This window comes from Schistocerca nitens, chromosome 5 (genome assembly GCF_023898315.1).
Source record: "Schistocerca nitens isolate TAMUIC-IGC-003100 chromosome 5, iqSchNite1.1, whole genome shotgun sequence".
NCBI lineage: Eukaryota > Metazoa > Arthropoda > Insecta > Orthoptera > Acrididae > Schistocerca > Schistocerca nitens.
Genome location: NC_064618.1, coordinates 286,450,761 through 286,468,831, shown reverse-complemented (window position 1 = coordinate 286,468,831; position 18,071 = coordinate 286,450,761). Strand labels below are relative to the sequence as shown.

Below are 18,071 nucleotides of genomic sequence, written 5' to 3'. Positions count from 1 at the left end.
GATATGACAATTAGATTTTTATGCTTCTCCTCAGATGTTAGCTCTATAATGTTTCTCAATATTTAGATAGTATGTTTCAGATCTAACTTTATAGTGCAGCCCAGTTCTGATGTATATGCATACTCCACCATTTTTACAAACACTGTGGCAATAATGAGATGCTAATTCCAAATTGCTTATAGATATCTACAAAGTTGTTTATGGCGACTTTTAATTCTAACACTTATATTCTCGAGACATTGAATGTTCTGACTCATTATCTTGAAAGTTTTGCAAGTGTTTGTTATTTTGTCAATACCTAGTGAAGTGCTGCTTTTTGCTGATTTTTGACGCTTATCTGCAAATTTTCAGGCTGATTTGTCACAATCTCTTCCTTTTCTTCGTTTGGTGCCATAAAAAATCATCACTAAGTGAATCTGCTGTACCTAGCCTTTGGCTCCTCCTCAGGCAGTGTTGATCAGCTGCTACTGTTGTTGGAAGTTCAGTGGCTACTGCTGTTGGTGCTGTCAGTGACATGGTATCTCATACAGTGACTGTGTTTGCTTTTTTTACTGACACTGTTTCTGCTGGAGGTGGCACTGCTGCTGTAACTGATATTGGTTTTTCCTCAGCTACAGACAGTTCTTCTGCTGTTGATGTAGGTTTAGTTGTTATTGCTGTTTCTGCTGGAGGTGGGGCTGCTGCTGTAACTGACGTTGGTTTTCCCTCAGCTACTGATGGTTCTTCTGCTGTTGATGTAGGTTTAGTTGTTATTGCTGTTTCTCTGTTGTTGTTGTTGTTGTTATTCATGTTGTACTTGCTGCATCTGGCTTTGGTGATTTTGCTGATACTACTGTTTGTGTTGCAGATATTTGCAGGTGCCTCTTGATCTTTTCCAGTAATTTCTGGGTCACAATTTCCTTCCCTAGACTGTTCAAGTGAAGGACACGTGATGTGTGAAACCTGCAGCCAATGTCGCTAATATCAACAATATCAATGTTTTTGAATTGCTTGCATATATCAGAAAGAAGGTCGTTGGCAGCTCTGACATCCTTGTTTACACAAGACCAATGTGGCAAATTGTAGTGGTGGGGAATGGTCTCAAAGAGAATGTTTGTGCGCAACATACGAACCAGTTGTTTCCTTAATTCTGAGCAAGCTGTGGATGTTTTTTTTCTGTATATATCGTTTCAGCAGCCAAACAGGGCTATAAAGTCGCCCGAAGATAACTCCATAATTTCTTTATAATGGATATGTAGCATTACATGTGCAATCGTCGGTGTAGCCCTCCTAATCTTTAAGAAATAATCTTGTGGGGTTGTCCATAACAGTTGGATATACCGGTACCTTGTGTCCCATGAGAGTAGGAGAGTCATCTGAACTCTAGGTTTTTTTGTTGTGAGATCTTTGCTGAGTGATTGACACAGTATACATGTAAATCATTTCTAAATTTTATTTGTTATTTATGGAGTAAAGAATTTAATTAAATAGAATATGTTTTAGGATCAATAGGTAATGAGTCTTTATGAGATGGATATAAATGTGCTTTGACATAGCAGATCACAATGCTGCGTTATGCGTGATAAATCTCTTTGAGAAGGATGATACCTTCTGAGTTCCTCGAGTGCGCAGACAAGTTGTAATCGAGTGTGGGTCCTCTGTAATTTTTATGAATGGACATAGAACTGATAATTCACAGCACGCAGCTGGTTTAGAAAATATTCTAGGGAACCAACACCAAACCTTGTTACAAACAAATCACCTGTTGACTTTGAAATATTGGCGCGAAGCATGAAGTAGGCTACTGCCCGTTATAGTCACATGAAGGATTAAGTGACACTGACCGTGATTTACTGACATTAACTTAATAATATTTATCAAAGAATTATTGGAAGGGATAGTAAGTGTTCTTGATGCTTAAAGCAAGTGTGAGTTGATTTACTGTTTGAATATGACAGATCTTAATCACGGAATAGTCAGCTAGTTGATATGTTGCTTAGCAACCCATAAACAGATTGTGATAGAATTACCAGAACGATCATTTCAATCATTAGTAACCACTACACACACACCAGAAAACTAACTACTCTCGTTGTGGATAACATTTGGAATGGATGAGTTTTGTTTCAGCTCCTTGGGATCAATAAACTTCATATGAAGTTGAAACATTACAAACTGTGTCATGTTCCTTCAGTTTGGTAGATCGTTATACATTATAGCCTACACTACTCTGTACTTTTTTTTTTTTTTTTTTTTTCCAAAAAGAGAGCACTTACCTTTTTCTTTTAGAGGAATGTTTCTTCTTCAGTCATCAATCTTCTCAAAACAGAGATAAGGATGACACACATAGCACTACGTCATCGTGATCAACCACACACATGTGCCCCCTTTCTGCCTCCCTTTTAGTGTTGAAATCCCTGAGATATAAGCATGGTACAATGAAGGAAGAGGGGAAGAGCGAGAAGAAAAGGAAGAGAGGGCAAAAAAATGGAGGTCACAGATAGCATTCATTATTTCTGAGAGGGGCGGTCCTGGCTTGGCAAATCTTGTGGCTTTCACAACTGCTGTCTCATTAACATGTGAGGTGATTCCACGTCCATGGCTATCGGCTAGAATATAAAGTTTCATCAAGCGATTACGAATTTTTTGCTGCAACATAGGTGCATGTTGTCATAGTTTGCGGGTCTTCAGGGGTGCAGAAACGTTTGGTTTATATATCTGAATGTTTGTTGTTGTTGTGGTCTTCAGTCCTGAGACTGGTTTGATGCAGCTCTCCATGCTACTCTATCCTGTGCAAGCTTCTTCATCTCCCAGTACCTACTGCAACCTACATCCTTCTGAATCTGCTTAGTGTATTCATCTCTTGGTCTCCCTCTACGATTTTTACCCTCCACGATGCCCTCCAATACTAAATTTGTGATCCCTTGATGCCTCAGAACATGTCCTACCAACCGATCCCTTCTTCTGGTCAAGTTGTGCCACAAACTTCTCTTGTCCCCAACCATATTCAATACTTCCTCATTAGTTATGTGATCTACCCATCTAATCTTCAGCATTCTTCTGTAGCACCACATTTCGAAAGCTTCTATTCTCTTCTTGTCCAAACTATTTACCGTCCATGTTTCACTTCCATACATGGCTACACTCCATACAAATACTTTCAGAAATGACTTCCTGACACTTAAATCTATACTCGATGTTAACAAATTTCTCTTCTTCAGAAACGCTTTCCTTGCCATTGCCAGTCTACATTTTATATCCTCTCTACTTCGACCATCATCAGTTATTTTGCTCCCCAAATAGCAAAACTCCTTTACTACTTTAAGTGTCTCATTTCCTAATCTAATACCCTCAACATCACCCGACTTAATTCTGAATGTTTGCAGTAGCATTTTCTGATACAGAGTAGTCACTTACTGTAAATTGTATGTTATATTGGTTTTTTAAAAGAATTGGTGAATCTGGTAACTCTCTGCTGTTACCGGTTTCACATTTCCACTCTGATATTGTGTTTTTGGCTGTCTTGTGTGACGGATTGAGTTTTTTGTACCGTAAATTGAGCTCTATTTTGCATACAATGCATGACACCATTTTGCCACCTCTGTCATAGTTTTTACACATGTTATAACTTGTTTTAGTGTTGGTACAAGTTCTTGTATCTGAGTGAAATTTATAATACAATTTACTTGCGTTCTGTTGCATTCCTCTGTTACAGTCATGTCTTAAAACTTTTATCTCCTCTGATAACGCTGAGATAATTTTGTTTGAACAGTCTTTTCCGTTAAGTTTGTGAACCAAATCATCTGTGAGACATTTAGAGCAGAACCATATCTTACGTTTTGGATCTGTATTTACACATTTATAATGGATCATTGTTTTACATACCACACACATTACACCTTTTGCTGCATGTTTCTCGCAGATGTAGTGGTCCGAATGTATTATTTCAGTTGATTCGTCGTAAGATGATGTGGACGCTCCATGTGTGAAGTTTTCTTCATGCCTTCTTCTGGTTTCATTGTTCTTTTCCGTTACTTTTCTGTTGATGTAGCATGAAAAACACAAATACTCAGGATATACCGGCACATCGATTCTATTACACATTGTACACTTTTCCTTGTTCTTTTTGTACTTTTGTTCGGACCTAGTATTCTGCCAATCTACACTCGGCACCATGTTACCTCCAGTAATGCAATACACTTGCATACATTATTAATTTGATACTTTTGCAAAAAATACATTTACATTGTAGTTAATTAATGAATTTTGAGAGAAAGTAATGTTGACAGTTTTGAAAATTCCTTGCAAGATAACAGTTTCACGAAGCCATTATCATTTCATTTTTTAATACATAAAATTAAATACAATAAAAATGACAGCATAAAAATATGATTTACTATTACATTATAGTGAATTAAACATTATTAACAGATTCCTCCTATTTTACATCAAGTAATTTTTACTGAGCTAATTGTTTATACTTTAAAATTTCATGATATCTAGACTCTGCAGTTTGTTTATGTTCAGATAATGATCAAGCATTTTCCAGTGAGATAGTTTCATGAATGTTTTATTTTTTTCATTACTAAACAGTTTAATCATATCATTATCATCATCAGCAGCAGATCTTTCAAGGAGTAGGCTGTTGCCTGTTTCGAAATCACAAACAAAATCATTCCCATCTTTTCTAGGCCTTGCATTCTCTTTTCCCATTTGGCTTGTAGTACAGGATGAGGAATTCTGTGACCTAGCATTCTCATGAGGTGTTTCCTATCTTCACGATATTTTTGAATTTTTTCATTCATGCCTAAAATATCATATCTCTTTTTGTGCAGCCATTCATCTTTCTTAGGAATCTCATCTGTGCTGGGTGTTTTTTGGTAATACAGCTTTCATGTCTTTAGGATAGCACCAAAACTGTTATTACTTCATAGAATTTCATGACGGTTTCTCTTTGTACCACAGACAACTTGGAATCTGTGTGTCTTATTTTCAATATCTGGGTCCAAATCAAAACCTATAGCACAGCCTAAATAAGAGATTTGAGGCATTTGTTCTAAAATTGAACTATCCAAAACAATTTTTGATCTGATTGAATATTTTCCCCAGAATGACATTGTTTTTGTTTTTTTACTAGAAATTTTAAATTTGTACTTCTCACAAATTTCATTTAGCTGATATACTGATCTTTGGAGGTCATCTTCACTCTTTTGAATAATGACTATGTCATTGGCAAACAAAAGTATATTGAGGTATTCCTCATTAATTATCTTATTTCGTTTGTTTAATTTATATTTCTGTTTGCAAAGAATGAAGTCAATGTAGATATTAAAAAGGATAGGTGATAGTCCACATCCTTGTCTAATACCGTGGTTAATAATTATTTCCTTTAATCGATCACTATATGTCTTTCTTACAATGCATGTAGTTTTGTAAAGACTTTTCACTACCTCTGTCAGATGATAGGGATATCCACATTTAGATGTAATGTTCCATAGGCTATCATGGCTCAAACACTGAAAGGCCTTCTCAATGTCAATAAAGGCCATATGGGTTTCTGTATTAAATTATCCGTGTTTTTCTGTGATGTTTTTAATTACAAACCCACTGTCTGTCTACGAACAACATGATCGAAAGCAGCCCATTTTGTTCTTCAGAAGTTATAGCTTCTGTAATATTCTTCATGCAGTTATTGATGATCTTTGAGTATAGTGTGTAGTGTCAGTGTTTAGTCACTTCAGTGCTGGGTGGGAGGGTTTGTGTGCTTTGATGAAGTCGAGAGCTGCATTGGTGACAGTGTAGCTGCTGGCAGGGTAGCTATAGTCAGAGTGGTCTCAACTGAGGAGCCAGACAAAGACTGTCCCACAACCGAGTGCAATGAGGGATCTAGAAGTGTGTTGAAGCCAGCTTCCCCAAGGGAGACAACCTGACTGGAAATCAGGCAGATCACGATACGGGAGAGGTGGCAGCCCCATCACATGACTTAACCTGTGCAGCATTCATAATGCAACCAGGTGATTGTAAAATTACTGGCAAACTCACGAACAGCCTTGAATATAAGACAGGAAACAGTCGATACAAGTTCTTATGAGTAAAGGTATTCTGCTGTTATAAGTATATGTACATATATCAAGCTGTGACTAAATACAGTATGTGATTTTAGTATCACAATCTCTCTTTGAATGATTCATGATAGTCATTTTATTCAACCACATTCTGCTGAATTTCATAGCTAATATATTTTGACCACACTGGAGTGTGAAGTGATAATAGAGTTATTTTTTGTTCTTCTTATACACTTAAGTACCTTCCCATTTCTCTCTGTAGAACTGTCAAGAATGAATTGCACAGCTATGAATGCACATGAAAGGGATCTGCATTATGGTAATCAGAATGCATATGCTACATGTTTGAAATCAGTGTCCCGCAGGTTTTGCAGTTATCGAATTGGCTGGGATAAGAAAGATAATATTGTGAAACACCTTATACCAGCGGATCATTGTCTCTGCTTGTGGGAAAATGCTGCTGCTTCTCTACAGAAGCAATTATTTGTTGAAAGCTTAAATAGAGCTAAAAGGAGAAAACAAGGAAAAACATTTAAGTTTTTGTAAAAGCGAATGCTATACTCAGAAAGCTCTTATTTTAGAGAATAAAATCTATTTATTCTTTTTTATTATTATTATCAGTATTGTTATTATTATTATTATTATTATTTTATCTCCAATCTCTGCCTTTCGTTACAGTCAGTTTTGTCTGCAGGCATGTAGTCCAGAAACTTTTTAAATTTTATATCTAATCATTAATGCAAAATAAATAAAATAGTAGTTTTGACAGCAACAGATGCTAATTTCACCAAAAATAGATGATAGTTTCATCAAAATCAGAATTTTTGCTGCGTTTGCCATTTGAAACAGTGCTTCATTCTAAAATAGTAAAGTCAAATGCATGTTTATACAGGCATCTTGCTTCTTCATTAGGTAAGCAATAGTGACCCAAGCCATTTGACTCCAGCTTTGAATCTACACTTTCATCCATATTCTGCAAACCACTGTGAAGTGAATAGCAGAGGGTACTTCCCAATGTCATAATGACGCTGTCCCATCTGGTAGCCTGAACTGAGATTTTGTTTCGCCTTAATTCATGGGGTTCTTGTATTCTGCCCAGCGTTTGCCCATAGCTTAAAGTGAAATTGGTATTTCATACATCAAACCTTCACTGTTCTGGTCATTTGGCCAGTATATAAGATACTATATACCTGTGGAATGCTGTTGCTTCCCAGCTTTTATTAAGCTCAAACTCATTGTATACCTTGTCAGACAGGCCGTTTGTCTTGGTCAGTGTCGTATTACTTGTGTGACACCACATTTTTTGGGGATTTGCTGATCTCTGTAATAATGGCCTCTGCAAATGGCAGGTACATTAATACATCTAGGTTTTACTCTTCTGTTTCTTCTTACTACCTCAATGATGACAGATGACATCCATGTTCAGTTTGGAGAGCTGAATAAGTATTTGTGTAAAAAATACATTGTAAATGTTAAAGTGAACAACACAGATGCATCTAAATAATGATTTATCAAATTCCTTAAGGCAATGCATAGCCCACACATGGTTAAATGTTACCTAAACACACACATGCAAAACACTGTGAACTTTGGCCAATGCCTGAATGGTCTATGTATTATAGATACTAACATAGAATTCAGCATTGCCATGCAAGGTTGTGCTGAAAAGTGATGCCCCTGAATGTTTTACTGAAAACTCTTAAAGCTTTTTAAATAAGACAAACTTTATTAACCTTCTACATTTTTATTCTCCATGTCTACATATTCTACATATTTATTTCTCAACATGGTCACCCTGGCTACAAACACATTTTTCCCAAGAAGAGACACGGTTGTTAATATTGTCATTATTGAACGTTTGACTTCGTTTACCGAGCAACAATTTTGCTTCTGCTTACACTGCTGCATCACTATCAAAGTGAAGTGCTCAAAGATATTCTTTAAGTTCTGGAAACCAATTAAAAATTTGGAGGATGATCTGTGATGGTGAACTCAAGGCTTTGGTTTGTTTCAGATGTCACAGTGTTTGTGTGTGGCCTGACATTGTCATGATGAAAGAAAGGGTGCTACTCTTGTGGATGAACTCTTCCAATTTGTAGTTACAGTTTTCTGAGATTCTTGCAGTACCTTACAGTTTATGGTGGTACCCTTAGGCATGAATTCCAAATGCATCACACCTTGAACATCCCAGAACACTCTGAGCATGACTTAGCCCACTGATGACATAGTCTTGAACTTCTTTGGTGTCAGTGATACTCTGTTGTGGAACTCCATTGGTGCTGTCTTGTTTTTAGGGTCAAAATGGTGATCAGAGCTTTCATCACCTGTCACAGTGTTGTTAAAGGAACCCATCATCCACCGGTTAACACGTTTTTCTGTACTGTAGTTCTGCAATGATGGCCAGTACATCCTCTCATGGTTGCCACACTTACCTGAGAGTTACGCCCATGTTATCCAACGATTTTCTCTGAGGCGTTCCTCAGCCTGAATCTGATAAGTCTCATCAGTAGCTGTATGCTGTCATCCACTCTGATCTCTGTCACACATATATTAGCACCACCATTTACTGCATTATGACCGTGGACAACCCAGTCTCACACATTACTGATGTCGAATCAATCATTGCCATCCACAGCTTTCATTCTACTACAGTTTTCAGTTGGAGACATGTTTACTGCTTTTAGAAACTCAATTACAGCACACTGTTTTGCATACATGGACATAGTTCTGTTACCCACTTCCATGTTGCATGCTACAGATCAGAGCCCATTAGTGTCAGTGGTTTGCATCTTGCATCAGCAAAGCAGAATAGTTGATCATGTTATATGGATGACTTATAATCAGTACTGAGAACAGAATAATAAATTTGAGGCATTGCTTTTCAGCACATCGTTCTATTACCATGTTTAGCAAAGTGCAATTGAAGGATTTATGGAACCTTAGTGAAATGGGAGACTCCACATTGATGAACCTGTTCAAACGTGTTGACATTTACATTCTTCCTGTATAAGACACAGCATTATGAACAAACCAACAGTGTAGCAATGGATGGTGTTTATCTTACACTCTTAGGCAAATAGCTATTACCATCTTGCTTAGAAGAGTATGTCCCATAGAACTTGGTTCAAACTTCGTGCACCATGTCAGAGAAAAAGGTCTTGGCTTCTAAACTTTGAAGTTATTAGGGGTTTTCCATCAGAATGGGTATTCCACTGTCCATTAGCATCCAAGCACAATAAGAAATATAAGTGGACAAATATGGTGTATGTACCATATGTAGGGGCCACGTGGAAAGCTCAATAGACTTCTCAAGAACATTAGTACATCTGAAATGTAGTAATGTGATTGGTGTAATCAAACATTGATAATTAAATACATTTGGTGATATGTAAGTACTTTAAATGAAGAATTATTGTGTGTTTTTCATATGTACTATTTATTAATATGTGTTAGTTTCTGAGTACCACCATTAAATCCAAAAATATTAATTCCTTTGTGCAATGTGTGTTATATACAGTGCTATTCATACATGTTTTACATTCACAAGTAATTCCTTAATGTGAATTTATGGAACAAACAATTTATTTAATCTAATCATTGCAACGATTAAATAGTTGGCTATTACCAAGTTTTAACCTGTGGATTTAAGTCCTTTGTAATGCTAAGTGTTTTTCAGCAAATATATAATAGAGCTCTGATAAAATGTTCTGTACTTCATTTTTATTTTGAAATTGTTTGTCCTTTAGACTGTGGATGCATGAAGCATTAAGAGTTTTCTATGATAGACTTTCAAATGGTTTGGACAGAGAGACCATATTTGCAAAAATATGCAGTGCTATAACTCAGTACTTTCCTGAACCACCTGAAATATTCCTCAATCATCTCTCATCATTTGATGGAATGGTAAGAAAAACCATTGAAAAGAAAACTTTTGAAAATTGTTCTAAATGTAAACTGTAGCCAGTGTGAACTGCCTTTTTCTTAATTTTATTATGGCTTACTGTTTCACTTGTTACCATATAAAACAGCTATTATATGCTAACAAGTTTGCATATTGTCCTTCAAGATATCTTCATTTTCGTAAACCTATCATCAGATAAACTAGAGTTCTGTAGCTGTTACTATTCTTTTATTCAGTGTGAATGAATTCGTCAGCTGTATTTAAAGGATTTGTGTTACTTGCTATTGCTTTTGGTGCTTTGATGCACCATTTTAGGTGAAAACATGCTGATTATGTGAATAACTGGGTAACCACCATAATACGCTAAACAAAGGGCACAATCAAATTGATGTCCACAATGAAGATGCTTGCAATGTTGTTATGCAGGCACTTTCAATTTAATAAGGAATTCAAGAGGAATTTATCATCATACACTGATTTGCTTGTGCCCTCATTGAGGCTTATTAATGCGGTGCCCAGTTATCTAAATAATTGTCCAGTTTTATCATAATGGTGCCTGAAGATGGTGTATTGTAGCACCGAAATTGATAGAAAATAAAGCAAGACCTTTAAGTAGAGCTGAAGGATTCATTCTTGCTCATACAAAAGTAATCTACTTTGCCAAACAATGGAAAATCCAGGATGGAATAATGACAGTATTATGAAAAGATGCTAAGTCACTGACAGGCACAACAAAAAGACTACTAAACTTGTAAGCTTTTGGCCAGAAGGTCTTCTGAAATAGACAAAACACACACACACACACACACACACACACACACACACACACACACACACACACACACAAGCAAATACATCTCTCACATATGCCAAAAACTTACATGTTTAGTAGTCTCTTTGTTGTGCCTGTCTGCAAGTCAACATCTTTGCTATATGGTGAGTAGCCTTTTCTGAGTATATGTGTGATACATAAATGGACATTCGTTGGCCTTGGCACGAACTTCACTAGATAACTGTGTATCACTGTTTTACTTTCAAAACATCCAAAAGAATTATAATTTATGTTTTAATTTAGACAAATGCATAGTTCAATTGTCTTTGACATGATACAGTTCCAAAATGTGTGCTTACATATTTATCATACTGTATTTATACCAAATAAGACAAAAGTTGTACTTGTGTATGTTAAATAATATACAAAATTAAATGAATATTTTATTACATCATTGATCAGAAAAATTTTAAAATTAATACCAAAAATACCACTGGTGTCACAGAAGGCTTCTAATAGTGTGGAAGAGAAGTATTGTCTTTTGGAGGATGAAAATAGTTTCTCTAAATTTTCTTAATATAAATAAGTGGAATGGAATAAACATACACTAATGAAGTGTTCTACCGTATCTTCCTTCGTCGGCGGCGTTGTCGTTGTTACCGTGAGAGACTGTTATACCAAGAGGAAAAGCGCGTCGATCTTAGAGCATGAGATATGATGACCTTGAGCCATTGACAACACACAATGGTCACGGTAGCACCTGATTCCAGAATAGCTGCAGTAGTTAGGATCTACGAACTATCCCCTCTTGACCAGGTCCCCAAAACTTAACTCGTAACGAGATCCCTTCAAAGCAAATTGTCATAACGATCGTCTATAAAGGCTTCATACAACAAGAAGAAATGTTACAGTTTATGGAATAATGACAGATACGACCAAACTGTCTTGTATCTTCTGCTTTATTTAACATAACTTCGTTCACAGTTTCATTTCGCATTCACCACTCATTCACCGAAACCCTTGGATGAACAGTTTTGGTTGCTTGACACCAACAGTCAATGATAATGATACAGCTTTTCTCCTTTTTATAAATTGAAGCCCGCTCTCCACGATATAATTAAAAAAAAACGGTCTCAATACCGCGTCCCTCGTGAGATGCGAATATACTTATCCCGGAATTTACCGCCCTGTAGGTGTACTCAATTTAGTGACCACACTTCACTGTCCGCTATTTTACGTAACTGAATGTGGTAAGTCATTATACACTTTCTCAAATTCATAAATCCAATCGATCCATTTATAATGTTGTTTGGGTATATACGTCCGTAAAAATCGGTTCAACTCTCGGAAGATTCTTTCAACCGGATTTCCACAAGGGTAAAATCTTGAGATGTAAATGTGCTGGATTCCTTGTTCTTTCATAGTGTCTCTCCATACTTTGCTTGTATAATAAGCAGCATTGTCTGTCAAGATCATTATAGGTTTGCCGAGCTCAGTTATATAGTTGTTGATAAATTTGCGTAACATGGGTCGAACATGGAGATTTTTCAAAGGATATAATTTCACATATTTTGAAAAGAGATCATAGAAAGCCAAAACATATTTGAACCGTCCACATGTCATGGGACATGGCCCACAGACATCACATGACACCAACATTAAAGGTTGTTGTGGGATGATCGGATGTAATTCTATCTTCCAACAATAGTTTATGGGTATTGCCTTCTGACATATTTTGCACTTCTTAAGGATATTTGTTGCTAGACGTCCCGAATTTGGATGATAGCAGTATTGTGCTATTTTGGCTGTACATTTAGCGACACCAAAATGACCCCAATTCAAGTGAGTGTACCATACTAGTGATTCTAAATATTTATTTGGAACACAAACTTTCCAAACATCTTCTTCATCCTTCCTCCGATACAATATTCCGGATTTTAATTGATACTGTTCTTGAGAGTGACTTAGCGTTTTGCTTTCAACAGCATGTCTAATGGCTTTCCACAACTTATCATCTTCTTGCAGTTGTGGAAGACTTCGACATAGCTGTGAAATCTGCCTCTCACAATATTGCCTTGATAAATTCATGACTTTAAAGTCAATTGTCCGTTCTTCATACTCGTCATCATTCTTTCTTTTCGGTAGTCCTGAAAGAGCATCGGCAATGATGTTGTCTTTCCCTCTGATGTACTTGAGCGTAATATCATATTCTTGCCGTAGCAAGGCCCACCGGGTTAAACGTGAATGGAACATCTTTCCTGTTAAAATAAAAGATAAAGCTTTGTGGTCGCAGAATACAATGATCTTCTTTCCATATAGAAAATAGCGAAACTTTCTAAGGGACCAGACCACGGCCAGTACTTCCAATTCAGTAGTACAATATGCACGTTCACAGCTAGAGAGTGTTCTGCTGGCAAACCCAATTATTTTGATGGTACTGATATCTTCTGGATTGTACATCTGGAAAAGAGTGGCACACAATCCTGTTTCAGAAGCATCCGAAGCAATATAAAAATCTTGATCAAGTCTCGGATGATGTAAAGGTACGTTTACACTGGGATACATGTATCGCGACATGTATGAGCAACATGTCAATTTGACATGTCACGATACATCACCTCATACAAAAATTCACGGAACTTGTATGCGGACCCTCCAGCTCATACATGTCGCGTATACATTTTGTATATCGCTTTTTGGCCATATACGCGACATGTATGAGCGACATTTGAAGAACTCGCGCATGCGCAGTACTATCATTTCCTGTCGTCTTGTTGACTGCCGCTTATTTCGACGATTAGCGCATGCGTAGTACCAGGCTCTTTGGCGGCTGTTTGAGTTTTGAAGGTGCCGACTGTCGTTTCGACGTTAATGTATCTGCATAGAATATCAAAAAGTGCCATATGCAACATTATCCTTCGTGTTTGCGAGGCCATTGTGCAAGTTTTATCCCAAGAAGTGAAGGTAAAAGTTTTATATATATCAGAGTATGTAATACATTATATAATTTTTTCATGCATCTGGCACGTATATCAATGTTTTGCTATTATTCCGGCGGCCTCGCGTGATAACGTTGACAACGGATGCTAATGCCGACAATCGTGTGTGAGACGTTGGCATTAGCAATCGCGCGACAATGCAAATATTTTGTCATGAAATCTTCATTTTACGAGGAATTCCCAGTGGCTAAAAAACGAAGTGTTACTGCCAATGATCCTTTGGTGGAATCACTTCCCGAAAGTTTGTGTTGGTTTTGGACACAAGAGGAGCCACAAGTGATAACAAACCGCGGAAATCCTCCATACTCATCCTAACGTAATTTCTAAAATATGCGCCATCCTCTAGCGTCAATTCGCGAGAAACTCTCTGTGCCACCATCTACGCTTCCTCCGCCTTCTTCCTATCATCTTCCAAAAGAGCAAGTGTATCAGCACATAAAAATGTGAAATCTTCCAAATCATCGTCTGAAGCTATCGCACAGTGATACATATCAACCAGTGTAAACGCACGCTCATACATGTATGAGGTTGATACTTTTCAACTCATACAAGTCGCGATACATGTCGCAAAGTCGCATATACATGTATCTCATACATGTGCCGATACAAATCGCAGTGTAAACGCACCTTAACAGTGGAGCATTAGTCAAAGCATTGCGGATGTTATCAAAAGCTTGCGTGCATTCAGAATTCCACTCCCACATAACATTTTTTCTTAACAGCCATAACAAACAGTCTTGGCTTCCTAACTGATTGGGTAAAAATCGTCGAAAAAATGAAACTAAGCCGATAAATTACTTTAATTCCATTCTATTCTTTGGATAAGCACATCTGTTAATTGCATCCATGTTTTTAGGATTTGGTTTTATCCCTTCAGGAGTAATTATATGTCCAAGAAATTTCAATTGGTTATGAGCAAACTTGGATTTGCTCAAATTTACAGTAACTCTGTATTCCAAAAATTTCGCAAAAACTCTTCTTAATAAGTCCAAATGTTCCTTCCAAGTTTCAGAAGAAATTAGCAAATCATCCACATATAAAGTAACTTCATTCAAAAGGTCTCGGCCCAGTACGGTATCTAACACTGATATGAAAACACCACCGCTTATTTTTAACCCAAATGGCATGACGGTAAACTGGTAACTTCAGCCCAGAAAAACGAATGCAGTATATTTTCGAGATTCTTTCAATATTGTAGTTTGCCAATATGAACTACGCATATCCAAAGAAGTTAAGAAGCGGGCACCATAAAACTTTTGTACTAACTCTTCTAGGTTCTCTGGTCGCGTTTGTACAGGTATAATGATCTAATTGATCTCTCTGGCATCCAACACCAATCTGATGTCACCATTGGGTTTAATTACCGCCACAAGAGGGTTACAATATTCAGAATCTGAGGGCTCAATAATACCCCATTTTAACTTTTTATTGATTTCCTTTCTGACTACTTCTTTCTTATGGGATAGAATAGGAAGTACGACAAAAGGGTTTATGTGAATACGCCTTTATATGGTATTCAAAGTCTTTTATTATACCCGGATGTTTACTAAAAATTGACTGATATGCTTCCAACAAGTAGTAAAATTCGTCCCTTTGGATAACAGATAAATATTCTGATTCTAACACCTTTTCCTGCAATGACATTTTATCCAATATTTCTTCAGAACAATCAGTAAGGCAGATATCATACACATTTTCATCATCAATACTAACTTATTTTACCATTAGATTCATACACAATTGATTTGGAATTACTCGGCCCTTTCTAAGGGTGGCTGTCAAAACATTATCATTGGAATTAAATATACATTCACCTTTCTCTAAATTAATGATTGCACCAGTCTCACATAAAAAATCCAAACCCCAGATACATGGTACTGTCATTTTAGGAACAACCAGGAATGTACTTTCTATTTGAGCCCCCTGTATTGTAACGTCGACACGTACCTGTTTCACAACTTTTTGCATTTTTGCGCTGAACACGCCAGACACGGTACATCTTGTTATATGAAAAGTTGGCATTTTTAGCCCTCGGCTTATCTGTTTTAAACAGTCCAGCGTCATGACACTTATAGTCGCTCCAGTATCAATTAATATTTCAACATCAATATTATTTATACTTGTTGGAATTATTGCCTGTAAAATTTGTCTGTATTTATTAGAAACTTCAGGTTTTTCTTCAATTAATTAATTCCTTATATCCTGCTCATTATTGTACCTTAATACTCTCAGTTCAAATTGATGCCTGCCTTCCTTCTCCTTTCCAGTCATCCTAGGAAGGCATTTGGTGACTGGCATTAGTTTAATCTATCTCGTTGAGTCATCGGTGGGGGTTCATGAACTTCCACAATCCGTACAGTAGGATCCGAGTTATGGTATTCACCCCGTCGCACATTGGAGGCTCCTTCGCCCATTGGTATAACTCCTTGTGCTGGATGAGGACTCGAGGCATTTGTTCCATCCTGCCGATGAACATTATGCTTCGAATTATCTTCCCAAGGTTGAATACAATTGGGTTCATCACTTGGGTACCTGTTACTCTTATTAATATCACTACTATGCACATTTGCGTCACTATATCGAGGTTTACCTGTAGCACAGTAAGTATCTCTTCTATATTTATTATAATCATTGTTTTTATTGCAACCATAGGATGAAGATAATCCACGCTCCTGTGATGCGGGTTTGACCTGGTTTTCAGTATTATTATTATCATACATTAAATTATTATTGTAATTATTCGTATTGCTATGAGTGTGAGTCGACATTTGATTACTACTCATTTGTCTTGCGCCTTCCATAATCATATCTATAGAGTCAATTACCGACAAGAATTGTTCTACATCGTGGTCAAGAACATTTATTAACTTTTCACGTATATTTATGGGCAACCTTCCCTTTAAAAATTCTGATCACTTCCTTGTGAGAAATTGGATCACTCCAATAACGTGTCTTATTTATGTACTTTTCAAAATATTGCCTTAAAGTACTCCTTTTACTGTTAAAATACTCAGGTTGGTAAACCTCTTTTCTTAATTTCTCTAGTTTACTCGACGACCAGTATTTAGCCAAAAAAAGTTGTTCAAACTCAGCGCAAGTATGGCAACTTTCACTTACTTCGGCGGCCCATAATGCAGCTTCTCCGGTAATTTTGGATACTATAAATTGAAGTCGGTCGTGTTCTGACCAGCTACGTGGAAATATTCTTTTGAAATTATTGATAAGGATTTTCGGATGCAGGTTCTTCTTTTCAGTGGAGAATGTTGGGAATTATCTACTGAAAATGCTGTTCTCTACCTTTAAACAAGACAAATATCCTCGCTGACCAAAAGAATCATCATCTTTACCAACCGAATCATCAACTTCCCAATGCAAATTTTCACCACAATTGTACTTCGTATTATCACACGTTCGGTTGTTTTTCGACCTATTCTCCGAGCGTTCGTCCTCTGTCAACAAATTTTGTGATGACTTTCGTTCTAACTCCGCCAATTTATGATTGGTTTCCTTTTGCCATTTAGGTAACTCATCAACTATTTTGTCTTTTATTTTCTGAATTTTGCTAGTGAAGAGCTTCATTAATTCATCATTTCTACTTAGGTGCTCATTGATATTTTCATGTGGCTGGGATCCAATAGTAGTCTTAACCTTGTCTACAATTTCATTTCCTTTTATTTCTATCCATTCAGATAGATCTTCATCAAGTCTTTTAGTTTGATCTACTAAATACTTGTCAATCCCCTTACGAGCATCGGACTCAAACTCGACTATTTGTTTCGAAAGCTCTTCTATCTGTGCCCTAGCATTGAAACAGCTGCTTTCACACTTAACCATCCTATTGAACAGGCCATCATAACTCTTCGAAACTACCTCGTATTTTTTTTTACGTCATGAAGTTTTCCCTTTAAATTGTTATATTGCCTTTCTAAGGTTTTAGAAAACTCTACATCTAGTTCTCCAAATTTCGCATTTAATTGAGTCTCCCAGTCCACCTTTAATTCTTTCTTAGTATTTTCCAGTTTATAATCAAAGGTGTTCAGTTTGCTTTCCAAATAATCCATTTTAACTTCTAATGAACCAAATTTGGCCTCAAATTTTTCATTTAACTTTTGATTGTCCTCTTTTAATTGCTTATTATCTTTTTCTAGTGAACCAAGTCTTCCATTCATTACACCATTTGAGTATTTATTGATACCAGCATATCAAACATTTTTTGATTAATATTTCCATTTTGAGGATCAACTTGCTGATCTACTTCCGAAACCTCAAGATCTTTATGTTCTCCAATACTGCTTACCTTACTTATCATTGTATTTGAATCTCCTAACGGCTCTAAATCAATAACTGTATTATTA

The 18,071-nt window shown here is 36.6% G+C and overlaps 1 protein-coding gene across 1 annotated transcript in view; it reads left to right on the top strand.

The window, feature by feature from the left end:
* Positions 1 to 18,071, top strand: part of LOC126260400 (dynein axonemal heavy chain 7-like) — a 166,951-nt gene that overhangs the window by 18,404 nt on the left and 130,476 nt on the right. Inside the window, exon 4 of the mRNA XM_049957727.1 lies at positions 9,791 to 9,947. Coding sequence (XP_049813684.1) covers positions 9,791 to 9,947 — 157 coding nt within the window. The remainder of the gene's footprint in view (positions 1 to 9,790; positions 9,948 to 18,071) is intronic.